This window comes from Mastigoproctus giganteus, chromosome 10 (genome assembly GCF_048544385.1).
Source record: "Mastigoproctus giganteus isolate SK-2022 chromosome 10, ASM4854438v1, whole genome shotgun sequence".
Taxonomy (NCBI): Eukaryota; Metazoa; Arthropoda; class Arachnida; order Uropygi; family Thelyphonidae; genus Mastigoproctus; species Mastigoproctus giganteus.
This window is the reverse complement of record NC_143584.1, coordinates 212,489,737-212,506,479: the sequence shown is the minus strand read 5'-3', so window position 1 is coordinate 212,506,479 and position 16,743 is coordinate 212,489,737. Positions and strand designations below refer to the sequence as shown.

The 16,743-nt window shown below is 39.9% G+C and overlaps 1 protein-coding gene across 1 annotated transcript; it reads left to right on the top strand.

Annotated features, from left to right (window-relative positions):
- Window positions 1–1,599: 1,599 nt before the first annotated feature.
- On the top strand, window positions 1,600–5,114 carry LOC150079859 (uncharacterized). Its single transcript, XM_090383257.1, has 2 exons — window positions 1,600–2,298; window positions 4,627–5,114. The coding sequence occupies exons 1-2, from the start codon at window positions 1,600–1,602 to the stop codon at window positions 4,933–4,935; spliced, it is 1,008 nt and encodes a 335-aa protein (XP_090239383.1). The 3' UTR covers window positions 4,936–5,114.
- Window positions 5,115–16,743: the final 11,629 nt, after the last annotated feature.

Here is a 16,743-nt window from a genome sequence, read left to right as displayed (position 1 = left end):
TATATTGTATTTTAGTACTAATTTTAAAAATGATACCTATAATAAACTGTCATAGTAAAAAAAAAACTATAATAAACTTATTACAAGTAATGATTTTTGGAACTAGTGTTTCAAAAATCAAAATATAACTTTTCAACTTCCTTTCTTATATCAGAAGCAACTACTGCTCAAACTATTCAAAATGGGCATGCCATGACTGGTCCTATAATTTTGGGAATCCAGGTGTAAGAATTAATGTTGAGACTGTCATCCTTGCCAGAACTGTAAAAATCTTTGTTTCAACTTGGAGGGGAACACAGTTTTCAATGGATGGATGGCATTGCCAATTTTCTAATCTTCCATTCTCATTGTCCATATCTTGTTTCATAAAGTACCACATTTTGCCAATATTTTCTTAAACTAATTCCTAATCTTTCACATAATATTCTTCTTTGCTCAAAAAGCTTTTTACCCGTTACTATCCTCGTTGTTAATTTTCTGCTGCACTTTGCTTCTTCCATCATTAGTTTTTCCAAACACCTGTTCTCTCCACCTATTTTAATTTGGTATTTTGTCTTGGTCCTTGTCTTCCCAATATTTATTCACAGTTTTATTTATTTTTTTTTAAATATAATTTATTTTTATTACCCTGCTTTATTGCTATTCTATATTTTAACCAACATGGAAACAGTGAAAACTTAACAAGTAGGCTGTGAGCTGTGATCAAATCTTATTTTTCTTAAATACTCATAGCAGATCCATTTTTGAATATTTCCGGTCATTTTTTTTTTTTTTTTTTTTACAAGAAAATTGTAAGAAGCAGCAGCTGGTTCTATATACTGTACATGCTGTACGGCACTGCCACAAGTACAGTATATACATTTCTATATTTAATACTATTTGTATTTTTGCTTTTGTAATTGATGCAGAAAATTGTTAAACATTATATATGTGGTCCTGCCCATAAGTCAAGGGTTCACACAGTTAATAATTTCACCCCAGTGGCTCACATGTGGTGTGTATGGGCTTGGCACGCCCAGGGTCCTGAGCTGGATATCATCCTTCTCCTGGTGATTCCCTTCTACTTCTCACTCTTTTTCTCTCCCTCAGGGTAATTCAGATTTTTTTAAATTTTTTTGGCTGATGTAGCAAAAGTCTCAAGCTTCCTTGCACCAGGGGCTAACATCTGGTGAGTATAGGCTTGGCAAACCCAGGGTCCTGAGCTGGAAATCATCATTCTTCTCTTTCTTGGTGATACCTTTCTACTTCTGATTCTCTCTCTCTCAGGGTAACTTGGGGAATTTTTTTTTTTTTTTTTCGGCTGGTGCAGCATAAGCCTCAGGCTTCCTTGCACCATTTGGCTAATAATAATATGGCTGATAATAATATGAATTGGCAATATTGCCATTCGGAGTCTCTAAACAACTAATCTACGCATGCGCACTGCCTCGAACAGCTTCCACATTCGTTTTGTAAGCAAGCATCAGCATCCGCGCAATGAATAAGTATTTAAAAAAAAAAAAAAAAAAAACAACGATTAAACCACCAGCGGCCGCTACATATTGCCACATGTAGTTCATGATAAAGAAATCATTATCGTTTTTTTGTTGAGGGGGGAAAATGGCTACCAGTACCTCTATAACAGTAATACCGAAGGAAATAGCTGTTCGGTCGTTGCAGATCTTGATTCGACTTTTTCATTCTGAACTTCACGAACAGGATGCTTCTTCTGATAAAAGTGACCTACAAAGATTCACGGAAGAATTTTCTAACATCAGACGAAGCTATCTTCCTGATGCCTTAACAAATGGCAAAGCCTATGACTTCAGCAATGTAGTGGGCCGGAGCGTGTATCTGCTATTCTACGCGCCTTGTCACTGGGGTACTGTAGAGGAGTTTACATCAAGTTATTTGAGGGTAGATGAAGGTAATGACTTCAAGGAGTGGTTCGATAACATTACGAATAAAGAGGAAAAGAAATTGGCTGTGTGTTCATTGGGGGTAGGTCCAGGATGCGATATAATGGGCTTTATAAGCGCATTAAAGACATATTACAGTGACCTAAGCGATCTGACCATTGATATTACCGGAGTGGATATGGATGTCTCTTGGAAAGACTGCTTCCTTCGCTCAGTAAATGAGGTGATGAAAAAGGAATTCCATTTGCCCAATGTGAGAAGCAATTTCTACCAGTCCGATCTGTTGAACGAATTATCCGATGAAGTGTGGGAAAAAGTGGAGAATGCCGACGCCATCTTATTAGTGAAAGTGTTGTCTCACCTCCAGCACAATCGTGCCCGATGCCAAGAATTTCTACAGGTAAGATTACGTGTAGATAGGAGTGTATGCAAAGATAAATATCTTTTCATACGACCTTATTTGAAATCTTTTAGATACCGCCATAAATTCCCAGTACTCCTCGCGCATCAGGAGCGACCTGTGATTGCATCAGTGAACTCGCTGTTACGAAAACTTATTCTGACTTGTGTGTCATTTACTCTATTTTCCTGTCTATATGTTGTTGGGAATTTAGACTTGTGAAATGAGGAGATCCAGATTACCATAAACATATCGTATGGTAATCCGAGATAATTCTTTACATCAGCGATATAGATACCCAACAGTCATTGCGTATCAGCTCCGACCTGTGACTGAACCTGTGATTGTTTCGGTCGCTCACATGTGCACACGCTCTTCGCTGGCTGCCCATCTCTAACATTGAAGGCAGCATTATATGTAAAGGATTTGCACAATCTTCAAATAATTCAAGGAGAATTAGAAAAATGGTTTTTATATTTTTAACATTTTTAATTTCCTACGCTTATAGCAGCGATATTTCGATATATCGCAGTAAATTAAAAAAAAAATAAATTATTTTTTTAATCTTTAATATTTTTACTTATTTAGCTTAATTATTATGCACTGGTATTTATATTTACAATATACGCACCATTACATCCCCCCCGGTGTGTGAGTGAAATATATATATATAACAGAAAATATTTTAAAAAGGTAAAAAAATTATTATAAATGTAAGAAAAAGTATAAAAATAGAATGCAATAGAGTAAGAATGCGGATTATGAATGAAGTAAATGTCTCTCCCCTCCCATTTCATCCCCCTGGATAGGACAATGGGTGGATGGCCTGCCCATCCAAGCAGACACCATACTGTGGCTATTTAGCCGGCGTGGTGTGGAATGCTGACACTAGCCACCATGGCTTGTATCCGTTGCCAGTTTGGGACAGTGTACCAACGCAAGCTCTCCTACATTGGGATTCTTTCCTAATGTTCTTTCATTCCTACCACCTGGGTTGGTTGATCTTTCACTCCCCTATCTCCTTTCTCCAACCGGGGTGGCACCCTCCCCCTTCGCCTGGTGGTTCCCCATCGCCCCTTTTACTCAGGCGGGTGCCCTCACTACTGCTCCCTTCTGCTCTTCTCCGCTTTCCCTCCCCTACTTCCGATCTCCCCACTACCGTAAAGTACGGTAACACAGGCCTTTAGGCTAAGAGGCAGGATGGACAATACAACCCACACAATTCATCACACTGCTCGACCCGGCGCCTCCGGGCCCTTTAGGGGACTGGCGTCTTTGGCTACTCTTGTTTTATCAATTTTCATTAATTAAGTAGGGGTCCTAATATGTTCTTTGCCTCCGGGCCCGAAAAAGGGCCCGGAGGCAAATTGTGTCTTCGATTTACCCATTTAAAATCGAATTGTGTCTTCGATTTTAAATGGGTAAATTTGCAAGCTGCATGGCAGAAGCTGATGCAAGGCTTGCAAAACAGTAAAATTAGGGCCACTCGAGAATTACCACATCTACCTAGGTGTATTATGCCTATAAATTGGTTGTTCTTTGGCCGTTTTGCCGGTTTTCCTGGATGAAAAATCTGACTTTATCGGTGGAGGATACCTTGCTGTTGACCCTATTGTTAGTGTTGATTTTAGGAACATCAGCAACTAACACCATATTAGTACGTGTATATTGTCTGTAAATGGCATGTGTTCTGAAGTCGATTTTCTGTTTGCTAGAATTAAAACCCGAGTTTCCGGGAGAAAAATCATTCTACCCTCACCCGAGGCCAACTAACTCGGCCACGTTGTGAAAAAAAGCCCATAAAGATTCCTCCCTTCATCGACGGGACTCGAACTCGGGTATTTTCCACCTGGTGTGGGAAGGACTGTGATCCTACCAACTGCGCTTTGGATGCCTGAGACCAACTAGGCTATGGAGTAAAAAAATGCAGGTGTCACCCCTTGTATGAGCTGATGGGCGAAAAATGGTGGACGGCTAATGCAGGTAGCAGTGGCTATAATCACCGTCCTCCACACACCAGGTGGAAAAGAAAAGGAATCGGTTCGAATCCTTTTCTTTCGGCAACATTCCCCAGGTGTGAATCATAGAACATGTTTGTGATTACCTTGATCAACAGATCTGGCGTTTGGAACCTTCACCACGGATTGTTGTAGATCTACGGAACGCAATCCTGGCGCCATGGTAAGTTTCTTGGTATGATCATCTACTTCATCATTCAATCACAATAAGACAACAAAATTTTGAATGATATCTATATAGTTTAATTCATGTTCATGTTTATACCAGCGTGAAATCTACTCCACTAATACGCATTTTGTTCTCTTTTAGGACATATTTGATAAGATGAAAGCCGGAGCTGTTTTATTTTTCTTAGACAACACTGGAGCCTTTTGCCTACCCAAGCTATTTGCCGATGAAACTACTGCATACCACAGAAAGTCACAACAGTATAAGCTGTTGAAAATCAAAGGCGAAAGGCCTGCGAAAATGTTTATGTTACCTACAGAAGATATTGAAGAACTTCTCCATGATATTTCTATGGCAGTTAATATTAACCCAAAGAAATGTTTGAGGATAGGTGTGGGTTTCTGGATTAAATATAAGAAAGGCAAAAAATATAAAAATACAACAACCTAATTGTTTTCTAATTCCATGAAGAAATGAAAGAATTCTGAATTTTGACTGATATGAAATGTCCAACGAATTGGTTATGGAGATAATTTGGTAATTTAGAAATTTAATTTTTTTGAATGGCAAAAATCACGGTTCAACTACCAAAGTTTCGGTGAACTGCTGGTAATTGACAGGAGAGTAGATATTTGAGAATACGCTGAGACAGATGCATGTTATGACATGCAGTTGCAAATTGGACGTGCTACAAGACCAACCTCTTGTTATACTGTGTTCTGTATGATGTGGCGTGAATGCTACAGAGAATAAAAGAAATGTCAGGTTTACCGAGACAGGTGTACTAAACAAGGTTGAGAAGTTCTGGCTGATGAATTACAGTCCTGACAGCTGAAAGCTTCCACCACAAGGTGTGGGAGATTGTGGATGAGAACCCCTTCATTTTGAAGGAGCCGGAGTGCCTATAGTTATTGATTATAAAATTGCTTATAGTTCAGTTGAGCTGTGATCTCCTAGTAGGGCCACCAGTTTTTTTTTTCTTTATACTCCAGCACTACCCCCAGGTCAGAGGAGTTTAAATGAATCATGAAGACAATGGTTAATCATATTTTCTAGTCACGCGGGTCTGAACGATGGTCCACTCAGAGCATGTGCTACTGTACTGTCACTCCAGAATACTCAGCTACGTTAGATTCTTGGATTTGATACATACCATTATTTATCTGTCTTTAGCTTATACAGCCGCCCAAACAGATGTATTTATTATTATTTTATATTTATTTTACTGTATACTTCGTTATTCTTCAATCAAGAAGTTAAAAAATTGCGGCCCTCAAACAGAGTGATCAACAAGATGGCCGATTTAGAAATGGAATGTAAGGAGATTCAAACACATATTGGTGAAGTGAACTTGTGCCTTTTGAGTTTAACGATCAGAATAATCAAATAAGGACCTTCAAATAACTGAAGTTAATCACGTGGATGGATCAAACATTAATTCAAAGACTGTACTCTCCATAGAAGAGCTAATGTCTTGTTATGTACTAAAAAATAAAAAGAATCGTGCAAATTATGTTTCAAATCTGAAATTATTTAACCAAGCTAAAGAAGATTTACAAAATAAAAGATGAAAATAACAATTCTAAAATTTATTAATCAAATTTTACATTTTAAAATATTGTCGTGGAACATATTTAGCAAGGTTCGATGAAAATGGTTATTTGGTTGTATGGTTTTAGGCGCATCAGCAACTTAGGCTATATTGCGCTGTATATAACATGTTTGTAATTTGGGCATATTCTGTGTTCAAGTTGCTGTTTGCTAGACAAGAACCCGAGTTTCCGATAAAAAAAAAAAAAAGCCTAAGACCGACTAACCCTGCCACGTGTGAAAAAGACCAAAATTCTACGCGTCGTTGACGGGATTTGAAGTCCCGTCAAAAACTACTGATCAACCCAATTACATTTCAGTCCAGTCCAATTACATTTCCTAATCATATGGCCCCATCCTAACCAACCCCATGCTTCCCTTAACTATAGACTGTAGAACGCTTCCAACATAGAAATAGTGCCTGATGCATACCCATTCAACATAATTACATTTCCTATTCATATGGTCAAATCCCTGAAAACCAACCCTCCTCAGCTGCAGAATGCAGAGCGCTTCAAAACATAGAAACAGTTCCTGATCTACAATCGTTCATCTTCATTGCATTTCGTATTCATATGGTCGCTCCCCTCCAAACCAACAACATGAAAGCCCCATTTAGAGAACACAGAAAGCATTTTAACATAACCACTGTCTTCCTTTATACCCCGCGCTTCCCTCAGCTAGACTGTAGACTGCTTCAAAATAAACAGTTTCTAATCAACAGCCGTTGAGTTCAACTATATTTCCTAAATATCCTAAATATATCGTCTATGTCCCTCCATTCTAACCCCATGTTTTCCTAGCTGCATATAGTTGGTTCATTTGTTGAAAAAACTGTCATCAGCATCCTTGAAGTTCTACGAAGCTCTCCAACTGACTAAGACCATTCATTTTCTCCCACAACTGAAAGTCCAGAGAATAGTCTCTTCCAGTTAGAGACTGTCTACACTGTGTAATACTTTATATTGTTGGTCAACTATGCTAACCACAAGAGAAAAATATTGCTAAACGATCTTATAATTCTTGAAACTATTCACTTAAAAATGAAAATATAAGTGGTAAATCGACATACCCCTAAACAATCGAAACACCAATGAAATCCAAAAACCATCATTTGGTGAGATCGATAGCTGACCACTTGAGGAAATTTGCTGAGGAGACGATTTTTTAGTTCACTTTAGGCCACTTTCACTGAGAATTTGGGCGTCAAACAAATGAGAACTAGGCCTGTTCCCCAAATTCTCACTGGAGATCAAATACAGTGTTCAGTTCCCATTCTGCCTAATTTCTTCAAGCAAACTGCCTCAGGAGCTTTATTCTTATCCAGTTGCATAACAGATGGGTGTTTTGTATTTAGATGCGACAGAGAGACCAAAGTTCAATGCTCACAAAGTCAAAAATGCACAGAAGTCAAAATCTTATGTAATCACAATGTGAATCTGTTAGTGGGTCCCAGGCGAGGGTAGCATGGTTGTTCTCGCGGAAAGTTCGTTTTCTTTCCAGCAAATGGCAACTCGACCAGAGACCTCACGCATTTGACAGACAAATTATATACAGCGCAATACTGATGAGGTTGCTGATGCACCTAAAACCCTACTCTAAGAACGAACCAATTCGCCTTAACCCCAAATATGATGAAATGGTTGGTGCCATAAATTGCTTTCAACCAATTTTTGACCAACAAATAATATTACCATCGTGACGCACTCATCCTATTTTTCTGAATTCACACCATGCGACTTTTTATTATTCGAAAAATTAATAACCACTCGAAAGTAAAACGATTTGAGTTGATTCAAGAAATTAAGTCAAGAATAATGGACTGTCTAAAAGCATTCACAAAAGAAGACATCCAGAAATGTTTCGATCGGTTGTAGGTGCGTTAGACTCAATGTGTGGTTGCAGAAAGAAATTATTTTGAATACTAATTGTAAATACATTGCTCGAAATAATGAACATAATACGCAGAAAAAGTGTTGTAACTCATGCAGCTTGCGCTGAAGCAGAACAAAGTTTGGTATGGTGGTGTACCATATAATAACGACGAAATGAGGAGACAGCGAGACACTTCGAATAGATATAAGGGACATTTATAAGGGGTTGCATAAGAATTACCAAAAAGGTTGCATTACAGAAACAGATTCTTGCACCAGCGCAGACCTTAGCTCACTGAGTGACTGAGGAGTTGGCTGTCGGCATGCCACGTGATGCCCAAGGGCGTTCCACACATGTTCGATCGGATTTCAGTCTGGTGATCATGCTAGCCACGGCATATATCTTCAGTATCAAGGTATTCCTCCACTACTTGAGCTCTATGTGCAGTGGTGTTGCCATACATTAAAACACAATCTGATTCAACCTTACTTCTAAAAAGTCGCAGGAGGTGTGCGGCCGTTGATGATTATTCCGCCCGCAAACGAGAACACCACCTCCACTGTAAGTTTCCCTTTTTCTGATGTTGCAGGGATGGTACCGCATTACTCGTTCTCTACAGATGAAATAACTTCTAAATTCTGTTTGTAGGCTAAAATGAGATTCATCAGAGAAGAGAGCTGTGTACCATTTGTCTGGGCTTCATGTCATACATAGGGCTCCAGGACATATTCTGGAGGTTCTGTTCTACTGTTAGAGCGAGATAGCGGTCTATTCTAGTTGACACAGCCCTCTGGTAACCTTCGCCAGCTCTACTTGTAATGGTTCTTATCTCCCGACATTACTTCCATAGCATTACCATTAGCAAAGGCACGTGATGCAAAAAAGCAAGCTTACACAGGGTGATTAACTACCAGTGCGACAAACTTGCAGGAGGTGTAGGGGGCAAAAGGATGAATGGGAATCACATAGCATTGCAGGGTCCGAAATGCCTTCGTCATGCGGGAGGTCGCGTGAACAAAGAAGCAAAGAAAAAGAACAGAAACAGCAACTCGATAGTGTAACAGAAATCATTTTAATGACAAGTTTTACATTGGCAAAAAGCCATGCTACAGAAGGTGTTCGAAAGTTCGACCAGAAGCAGTCACACAGGCTTCACAGCGCCGCCGCATGGAATCCCTAACGTTCTGGAAGATTCCTGGCGTGTCTCGAATCTGCCCGGCAGCTACAGAGATGCGAGCGACGAGGTCTTCGACTGAATCAACGGGGGTCTCGTTCACCAATGTCTTCATTTGACCCCAGCAGAAGAAATCCAGGCATGATAGGTCCGGCGATCTAGCAGGCCAATGAACTGGACCACCACGACCTATCCAATGCTGTCCAAATGTAACGTTTAGGTGTTGGCGGACGTCATTGGTGTGGGGGAGCCCCATCATGCTGGAACCACATTGAGCGGCGCAACGACTGAGGAACATGTGCTTCTTCAATAAGTTCGGGCAAGACTTGCTGTAGAAAGATCAAGTATACCCTACCGTCCAGACGAGGGGGCAGAAGGTACGGTCCAATGAGGTGGTCTCCAACAATGCCAGCCCAAACATTGACAGAGAAACGGCGTTGAGTTGCACGTGTTTGCGTACCATGGGGGTTCTTCAAAGCCCACAAATGGGCGTTATGTTGATTGAAGGTTCCCTCTCTTGTTAAACTTGCCTCATCCGTGAACAATACGGACGCAGCAAATGCGCTGTCTGCCACACTCTGTTGAAGAAACCAAGTAGCAAAAGTCCTCCGGAGTGAATAATCCGCAGGGTCCAATGATTGGATGCATTGCAGATGGTATGAACTCATTTCGTTTGTTGACAGTATCCTCCATACAGTGGATTGGGAAATACCCAATCGTTGGCCTATCGCTCGAGTACTCGTACTCGGATTGCCTTCTGCAAAACGTAGGACATTCTCCTCATTGTCTGGCATCCTCGTCGTTCGCTCTCGATTCATGGTACCTCTCGTGAAACAACCAGTCTCACGTAACCTTCTGTGCACACGTGCGAAAATCGTATGATGAGGAGCAGGCCTGTGCGGGAAACGTTCCTGGTACAAGCACAGAGCGGCGCGCCCGTTACAGTCCGCAGCTCCACACACGAGGTGCATGTTGGCCAGTTCAACGTTTGAATACTCGTCCATCCTACTCTGCCTCGGGAACCGGTTCGCAAATGCTGACTTTCAGCGGGATCGCTGTTCACGCCACCTCCAATTCAACGTCCTCTACCGCATGACGAAGGCATTTCGGACCCTGCAATGCTATGTGATTCCGATTCGTCTTTGTGCCCCCCTACACCTACTGCAAGTTTGTCGCACTGGTAGTGAATCACCCTATATGGCATCAGCCAAAAAAAAAAAAACCTTATTTCACCCACCAACTCACTCCAAATGTTTGTCAAGTTCTGTCTTGAATATATTTAAGCTAACAACTTCTACAACGACAGATGGAAGTTTGTTCCAGCAATCAACCACCCGCTGGCTAAAGACAAACTTCCGCACATCTATCCTACAACCGACTTTCTTCAATTTGAATTTATGCCCCCCCCCCAGGCGATTATTCTGAGCATGAGAAAGAATCAGCATTGAGCATGCTGAAACCATTCAAGGCTCCGACACTAATTTGCAAAATTTAAGCCTTTCTTCGTAAGAGCAACCCTTTGTTCGATTTACTAATCTTGTTGTCCTTCTCTGTACTCGTTCCAACAGCTCCACATCCTACTTAAAATGAGGCTTCCAGACCTGTATACAGTACTCAAGGTGTTGCCTGACCATTGCCTTATACAAGGGAATAATCACCTCCTTATCCCTGCTAGAAAAATTCCTGTATATCATTGACAAGACACCATGAGCTACTCTTGCAGCCCGTCTGCACTGCTCAGAGAACTTCATATCTGCTTGCACAATTACCCCCAGGTCCTTTTCATTCTCTACCAATGTCAGTGTAGTACCACACAGTTGATACATTACTCTGGGGTTACTGCTTCCCATATGTAGTACTTTACATTTGTCAATGTTAAACTTCAGTTTCCACCTCTCAGCCCATCTGTTCAACTTTTTTAGATCCTGTTGCAGCGGCGTACTGTCATTAGTCTCATTAACAACCCTGCCAACCTTTGTATCGTCTGAAAACTTGAACATTAAGCCTGTTATATCATCATCAATATCATTAATAAATACAGAAAACAACAGTGGACCCAACACTGAACCCTGAATGACTCCACTAATAACATTAGACAACGAAAAGCAGTTTCAATTGATTACTACTCTGTCTCCTTCCATTCAACCATCCCTTTATCCATAGCAGCAATTTGCTTCTAATGCCACACTGCTCCAGTTTGTGCAGTAGTTGTTGTTTGGGTTTTAGGAGCATTAGCAACTAAGGCTATATTACTCCGGGAATATGCGGCTGTCATTTCCTGACCTTTCGCATTGTACAGTAATCTTCCATGTGTAGCAGTATCAAAAGCCTTTCTAAGATCCAAATATATGATATCAAAATTATCCTTTGCATCCAGTTCCTTTGTAACGACATCATAGAATCGACATACCCCCAAACGATCGAAACATCAATGAAATCCAAAAACCATCATTTAGTGAGATCGATATCTGACCACTTGAGGAAATTTGCTGAGGAGACGGTTTGTTTTTTAAGTCAGACAAGACTTCCCCCTAACAAACCTATGCTGTTTCCGAGCTATAAGCGAAGTCTTGTCTAGATGATCCTGCAGTGCTTCTTTAACCAGTGCCTCCATTAATTTTCCTTGAACAGAAGTTAAACTAACAAGTTCGTAATTACTTTTCACCCTTTGATCCTCCTTTGTGAATTGGGGTCACATTTTGCACATCTCCAATCCATGGGTACCTCCCCTAAATCCAAGGAAGTTCTCATAATTGTGGTTAAAGGTTTGCTTACTTCCTTTTCTGTCTCTTTTAATAAAACTTGATAGATCACATTCACCCCATGTGCCTTTTTTATGTTTATCTTTAACAATTTTGCCTCCTCTTTGCTGTCAAACCTCCTTTGTGTCTTGATTACAGACCAGCTAATATCTATCATAGGCTTCCGCGTCACCTGTTAATTTATATGTATCCCATACATTTTTCTTCTCTGCACGAGTCTCATTAGTTCATCTGACATCCATTTAGACCTAAACCTTGAACAATATTTCTTAGTTGGTAAGAAAAGCCTAGTCGCTTCCAAGATTAATTCTGTGAATGCTTCCCATTTTGAATTTGCTGTTGGTAACATCTCCTTCAGTTATCAGTTGGTTCCACCATATATATATATATAAAGCATTTAAATATTGTCTCAGAACACCGTAGTTATCTTTATGAGAGCAAAAACCCTTCCCTTCACCCTTGATGGTAGTTACCTCTTTGAGTAAATCCCACTTCAGCCCATTGTGATCACTGCCACCTGGTAGTTCCATTATCTGCGGATTTTGTAATTTGCATGAAGAATCACTACTGATCAAGGGTATTACTCTAGTTGCCTCCTGAACATGCTGATGTAGAAAACAATCATCCAATAAATCTACAAAATCCTTGTAGATTTATTGACCAACCCACAAATTTCAGTCAATATCTGGGAAATTAAACTCCCCTATTATAAGACATTCTGATTTACTGGCCTTATCCACTTCTCTGTACAGTTTCTTATCATACTCAACAGATTCATTAGGTCTATAGCACACTCCTACTCTTAATTTTTCTTTCCCAGTGCTTATGTCACACCAAACTGACTCGACAATGCACTGTCCAGCGATGTGGACTGGCTTCACTTCGTTGGATTTTACGTGTTTCTTAACTAACAGTATAACCCCTCCTCCCTTCCTGTACACATTGTACTCCCCAAATTCCAGTTCTGCATTCCTTATACCTGTGTGACACCACGTCTCTGTTATCCTAACGATATCTGCCTTTGAAATTTTGACCAACACCTCAAATTCATCAAATTTACTTACAAAACTCCTAGCATTGGTGTACACACAAATATACATGCACCTGTTTCTATTCTTAGCTGCCCTAACACAACCCATGTGTTTACTTGTTCCGCAATGACTCCCAGCGGTGTCTGGAACCCCCTGTACCTTGTTTTCCAGGCTGTTGCTCATTCCAATAGAAGCAGTGCAAGAATCACTTTCACCTCTTCCAGCAGCTACTCTTAATCTATTAGTCCGTGTACCCTCCCCAATCTAGCAGTTTTCCGAACCACCTAACTCTGCCTCGTTAGCATCAGCAAATATTCTAGCACCCTTTCTATTTAAGTGTATCCTATTCCTGTAGAAGTAGTCTCTCCTGTTAAGAAGACAGACCAGGCTGAAAAAATTCTACCCCATTAGCCTTGCACAATCTCTCCAGGGCCGAATTGATCGCCATACTCTCATGATATACTCTCTCCTATTGTGTCTGACAGACACGATAGGAGGGAGTACATGATGAGAATTGCACACTTTCAAATTGAACCCTAACTCACGGCTTTTTTTTTTTTTTTTTTTCTGCATTGACCTGCACTTGTTGTGGCTATCTCACTGGGCAGCCAAAAACAGATATGAAGTGACGTGTTCACAACCCGTATTTTTATGGGCATGAATTATATGCGTAATATGTGGCTCTATAAGGTGATAGATCAATTTCTATTGGATAGTAGGAATTTGCATACCAGGATACCTATTATATCAAATATTCCCCTTCGATGATAGTGTTCACAATAAAATATTCATGAAAAACATTGTGTTCTGTGAATTTTGTCGAGCAGTATATTTATAATTGAATAAATTAAGTTTTTACATCTACTAAAATTTTCATCTTTGTATGTGTCGATTAAACTCGGAAGTTATATATAACATCAACAGTGATAATATTATCACTGTGGACTTGAAGGTTTTAGCTCAAGAGCTACATATTGTGACTTTCAACTTACTATTTTGTAAGTTTCTAGATGACCATGCTGATGAAAATTGAGAGAACATATTTTTTGTTCCGGAGGAAGATAAAGAAAATTCATCTAGATTTGCTTCACGATGTTACTATCACCTGAGACCGACTAACTCAGCGACGTTGTGAAAAAGGCCCATAAAAATTCCTCATGTCATCAGTGAGACTCGAACTCAGGTCCTTTCCACCAGATGTGGGGAGGACGGTGATTCTACCAACTCCGATTCTACTCACGAGGGCACTTCCACTGGAGTTATGAGTTGTACATCTAATGCAGTTGTATTCTAGAAAACAGAGTTCATCAAATCAATCACATTTGAATACCTTGATTGTTTTGCTGCCTGATCGGTAGGCCTCGCAGGCAGCACAGTTGGTAAAATCAGCGTCGTTCAAGGCCCTGTGGAAAATACTTGAGTTTGAATCACATCGAACAGGAAGAATTTTTATGGGCGTTTTTCAGAACGTTGCTCAGTTAGTCAATCTCAGGCGAGGGTAATACGGCTTTATTTTCAGGAAACTCGGATTTTTCGTCAAGGAAATAAGAAAATCGACCACAGAACGCACGCAATTTACAGACATAATATCTTATTCTTCAGGTTCCATGTTCAGTTTGAACGTTGGAGACCAATATTTCTAACCAACTGTCTCTTGCTTTGTGAAATAGTTCGTGTCGCAAGACTCCCTCTCCATTCTTTGACGTTATCAAGCCACTTTTTTCTTTGTCTTCCTTTTGCTCTTTTGCCTTTAATCTTTCCTTTTGCTCTTTTGCCTTTAATCTTTCCTTTCAGGATTAGTCTGTAGGTCATATTGTGGGCCTCTTATATGCCTGAAGTAGTCAGTCTTTTTCTTTGCAATTGTAGTTATCAGTGTTCTTGCCCTCTTAAGGACACTCTTTGGTGATCCGATCTGTCCACTGAATTTTGAGAATTCTGAGCGTCCACATCTCGAAGGCTTCCAGTTTCCTGCTTCCGCATGACCCGGGTCTTGCATCCATATAGGAGTGCTCCATGTGTAGCATTTGGCCATTCGATATCTTTTCTGGAAATTGTTTCGTGTCACAGAGGAAGTCTTAAGATTCTTAAATATCTCTTTGCCATACCAATTCTGCTTCTAATTTCTGTGCCCTGGTCATTATTTTTTGTAAAGATTTTCCATAGATATTTAAAACTACTCACTTGTTCGATAGGGGAGTTGCCACAGCATATTTTGATTCCATGCAAGGTGTTTTTGCTTATGACCAGTTTTGGTCTTTTTGGCATTTATTGTTAAGCCTATCTGCTCACTGGTTGTTACCACTTTGTTGAGGAGTGCTTGTAGCTTTTCCTCTGACGTTGCAATGAGAGCAGTATCGTCTGTGTATTGCAGTTTACTGAACCATTAACAGTAATTCCTTCTTTAGAATCTTGTATTAGATCTATAATTGTTTCAGCAGGAGACAATACACATCCTTGCCTCACTCCTTTCTGAATTTGTACTGTCTGTGTTTTCTCCCTGTACAGTGATTGCCACTTCTTGCTCAAGGTATAGTAACAGTAGTATCCCCAGTTCCTTGGGATTGATGTTTAGATTGTTCAAGAGCTTGAAGAGAAAATCATGTTTCAAGCAATCGAATGCTTTGTTAATGTCAAAGAAGCAAATAGGTTCTGCTGGTGTTCAATTGCTCTTTATGCTAGTACATTCAGAGCAAATATTGCTTCTCTTGTGCCAACCACCTTTTTAAAATCACTCTGATCTTTTCCAATTTGTTCTTGAGTCTCACCTTCAATTCGCCTTTCATGGAGTGGCTTAAGACTTATTGTGCGGTGGTCTGCACAGTTTGCTGCTCTTGCCTTTTTTTGGTATGGGAATAAAGATGGGTCTCAGAAAGTCAAGGGGTAGTTCCCCCCCATTTAGGGGCATGCCGAGCCATTTTATTACCTGAGGCATAAATGAAAAATTGCACCCTCCCCTAAAATATATATATAAAAAAAATTAATTAAAAAATATGACTTATTTAAAATACATTTCTGGTACACGTTTTAATAAAAAATTAAAATTGATTATAAAAATGACAACCAGTGGGGCAAAAACCCTGGTGGCACCTCAGATGGCACTGGTGCGCACAGTTCATTATCTGTATAGTGGCGTGAAAAAGATTTTCGTCTTGCAAAAGCAAGATGATAAATGAATTGGAATAATCAAAAATATAAAATTGAAAAGCAATTATTTAATCTTTCTTTGGTGTTCCTTTCAGCTTTTGACCTGAGGCAAGAGCTTCGTTTGCCTGGGATGTTATCAATGTCAGTTGCTTTGTTATTGTTCATTGACTTAATCGCTTGCGCCAATTCTTCCATCAGAAAGCCTTGATGTTCGCCTTCTGTTTGGGAGTTGTCATTTCCCAGTTGTCTGTTGTCCTCACCCATAGTTCCCTCAGATATTCTTGCCAACTACATGACATAAAACCAGAAGTCACTGATGCACCTAAAAACCCGACAACAAACAAATATAATCAGTGTTTTCATTGTCGAGTGTTCCAGATGAGCCGAGATCCAGTAGAATACCACAGGATGTAGTCTGCCTCATGCCTGGAACAATTTGTTCAGCTTTTCTTGTTAGGAATAGTAATTATGTGTTTCATTCTGCACTGAACTGATACAGCTACAGCTTAAAGAGAATAGATATTATTAGTAAGGCCAAATTATGCAAAAAAACAAGCTTATAGTCAACCAAAAAGAAAAAAAAAAACATTTCATCTATTAATTCCCTCCAAGAGTTTGTATAGTTCTTCCTTGAATTTATTTAAGCTATCAATTTCCAAAGCAATGGTGGGAGGTTCCAGCA

Bases quoted from the DNA above. Each gene is read 5' to 3' on its own strand.
- LOC150079859 (XM_090383257.1), top strand. From the start codon at position 1,600: ATGGCTACCAGTACCTCTATAACAGTAATACCGAAGGAAATAGCTGTT. The intron at 2,299-4,626 runs GTAAGATTACGT...GTTCTCTTTTAG, and splicing joins GATGCCAAGAATTTCTACAG to GACATATTTGATAAGATGAA.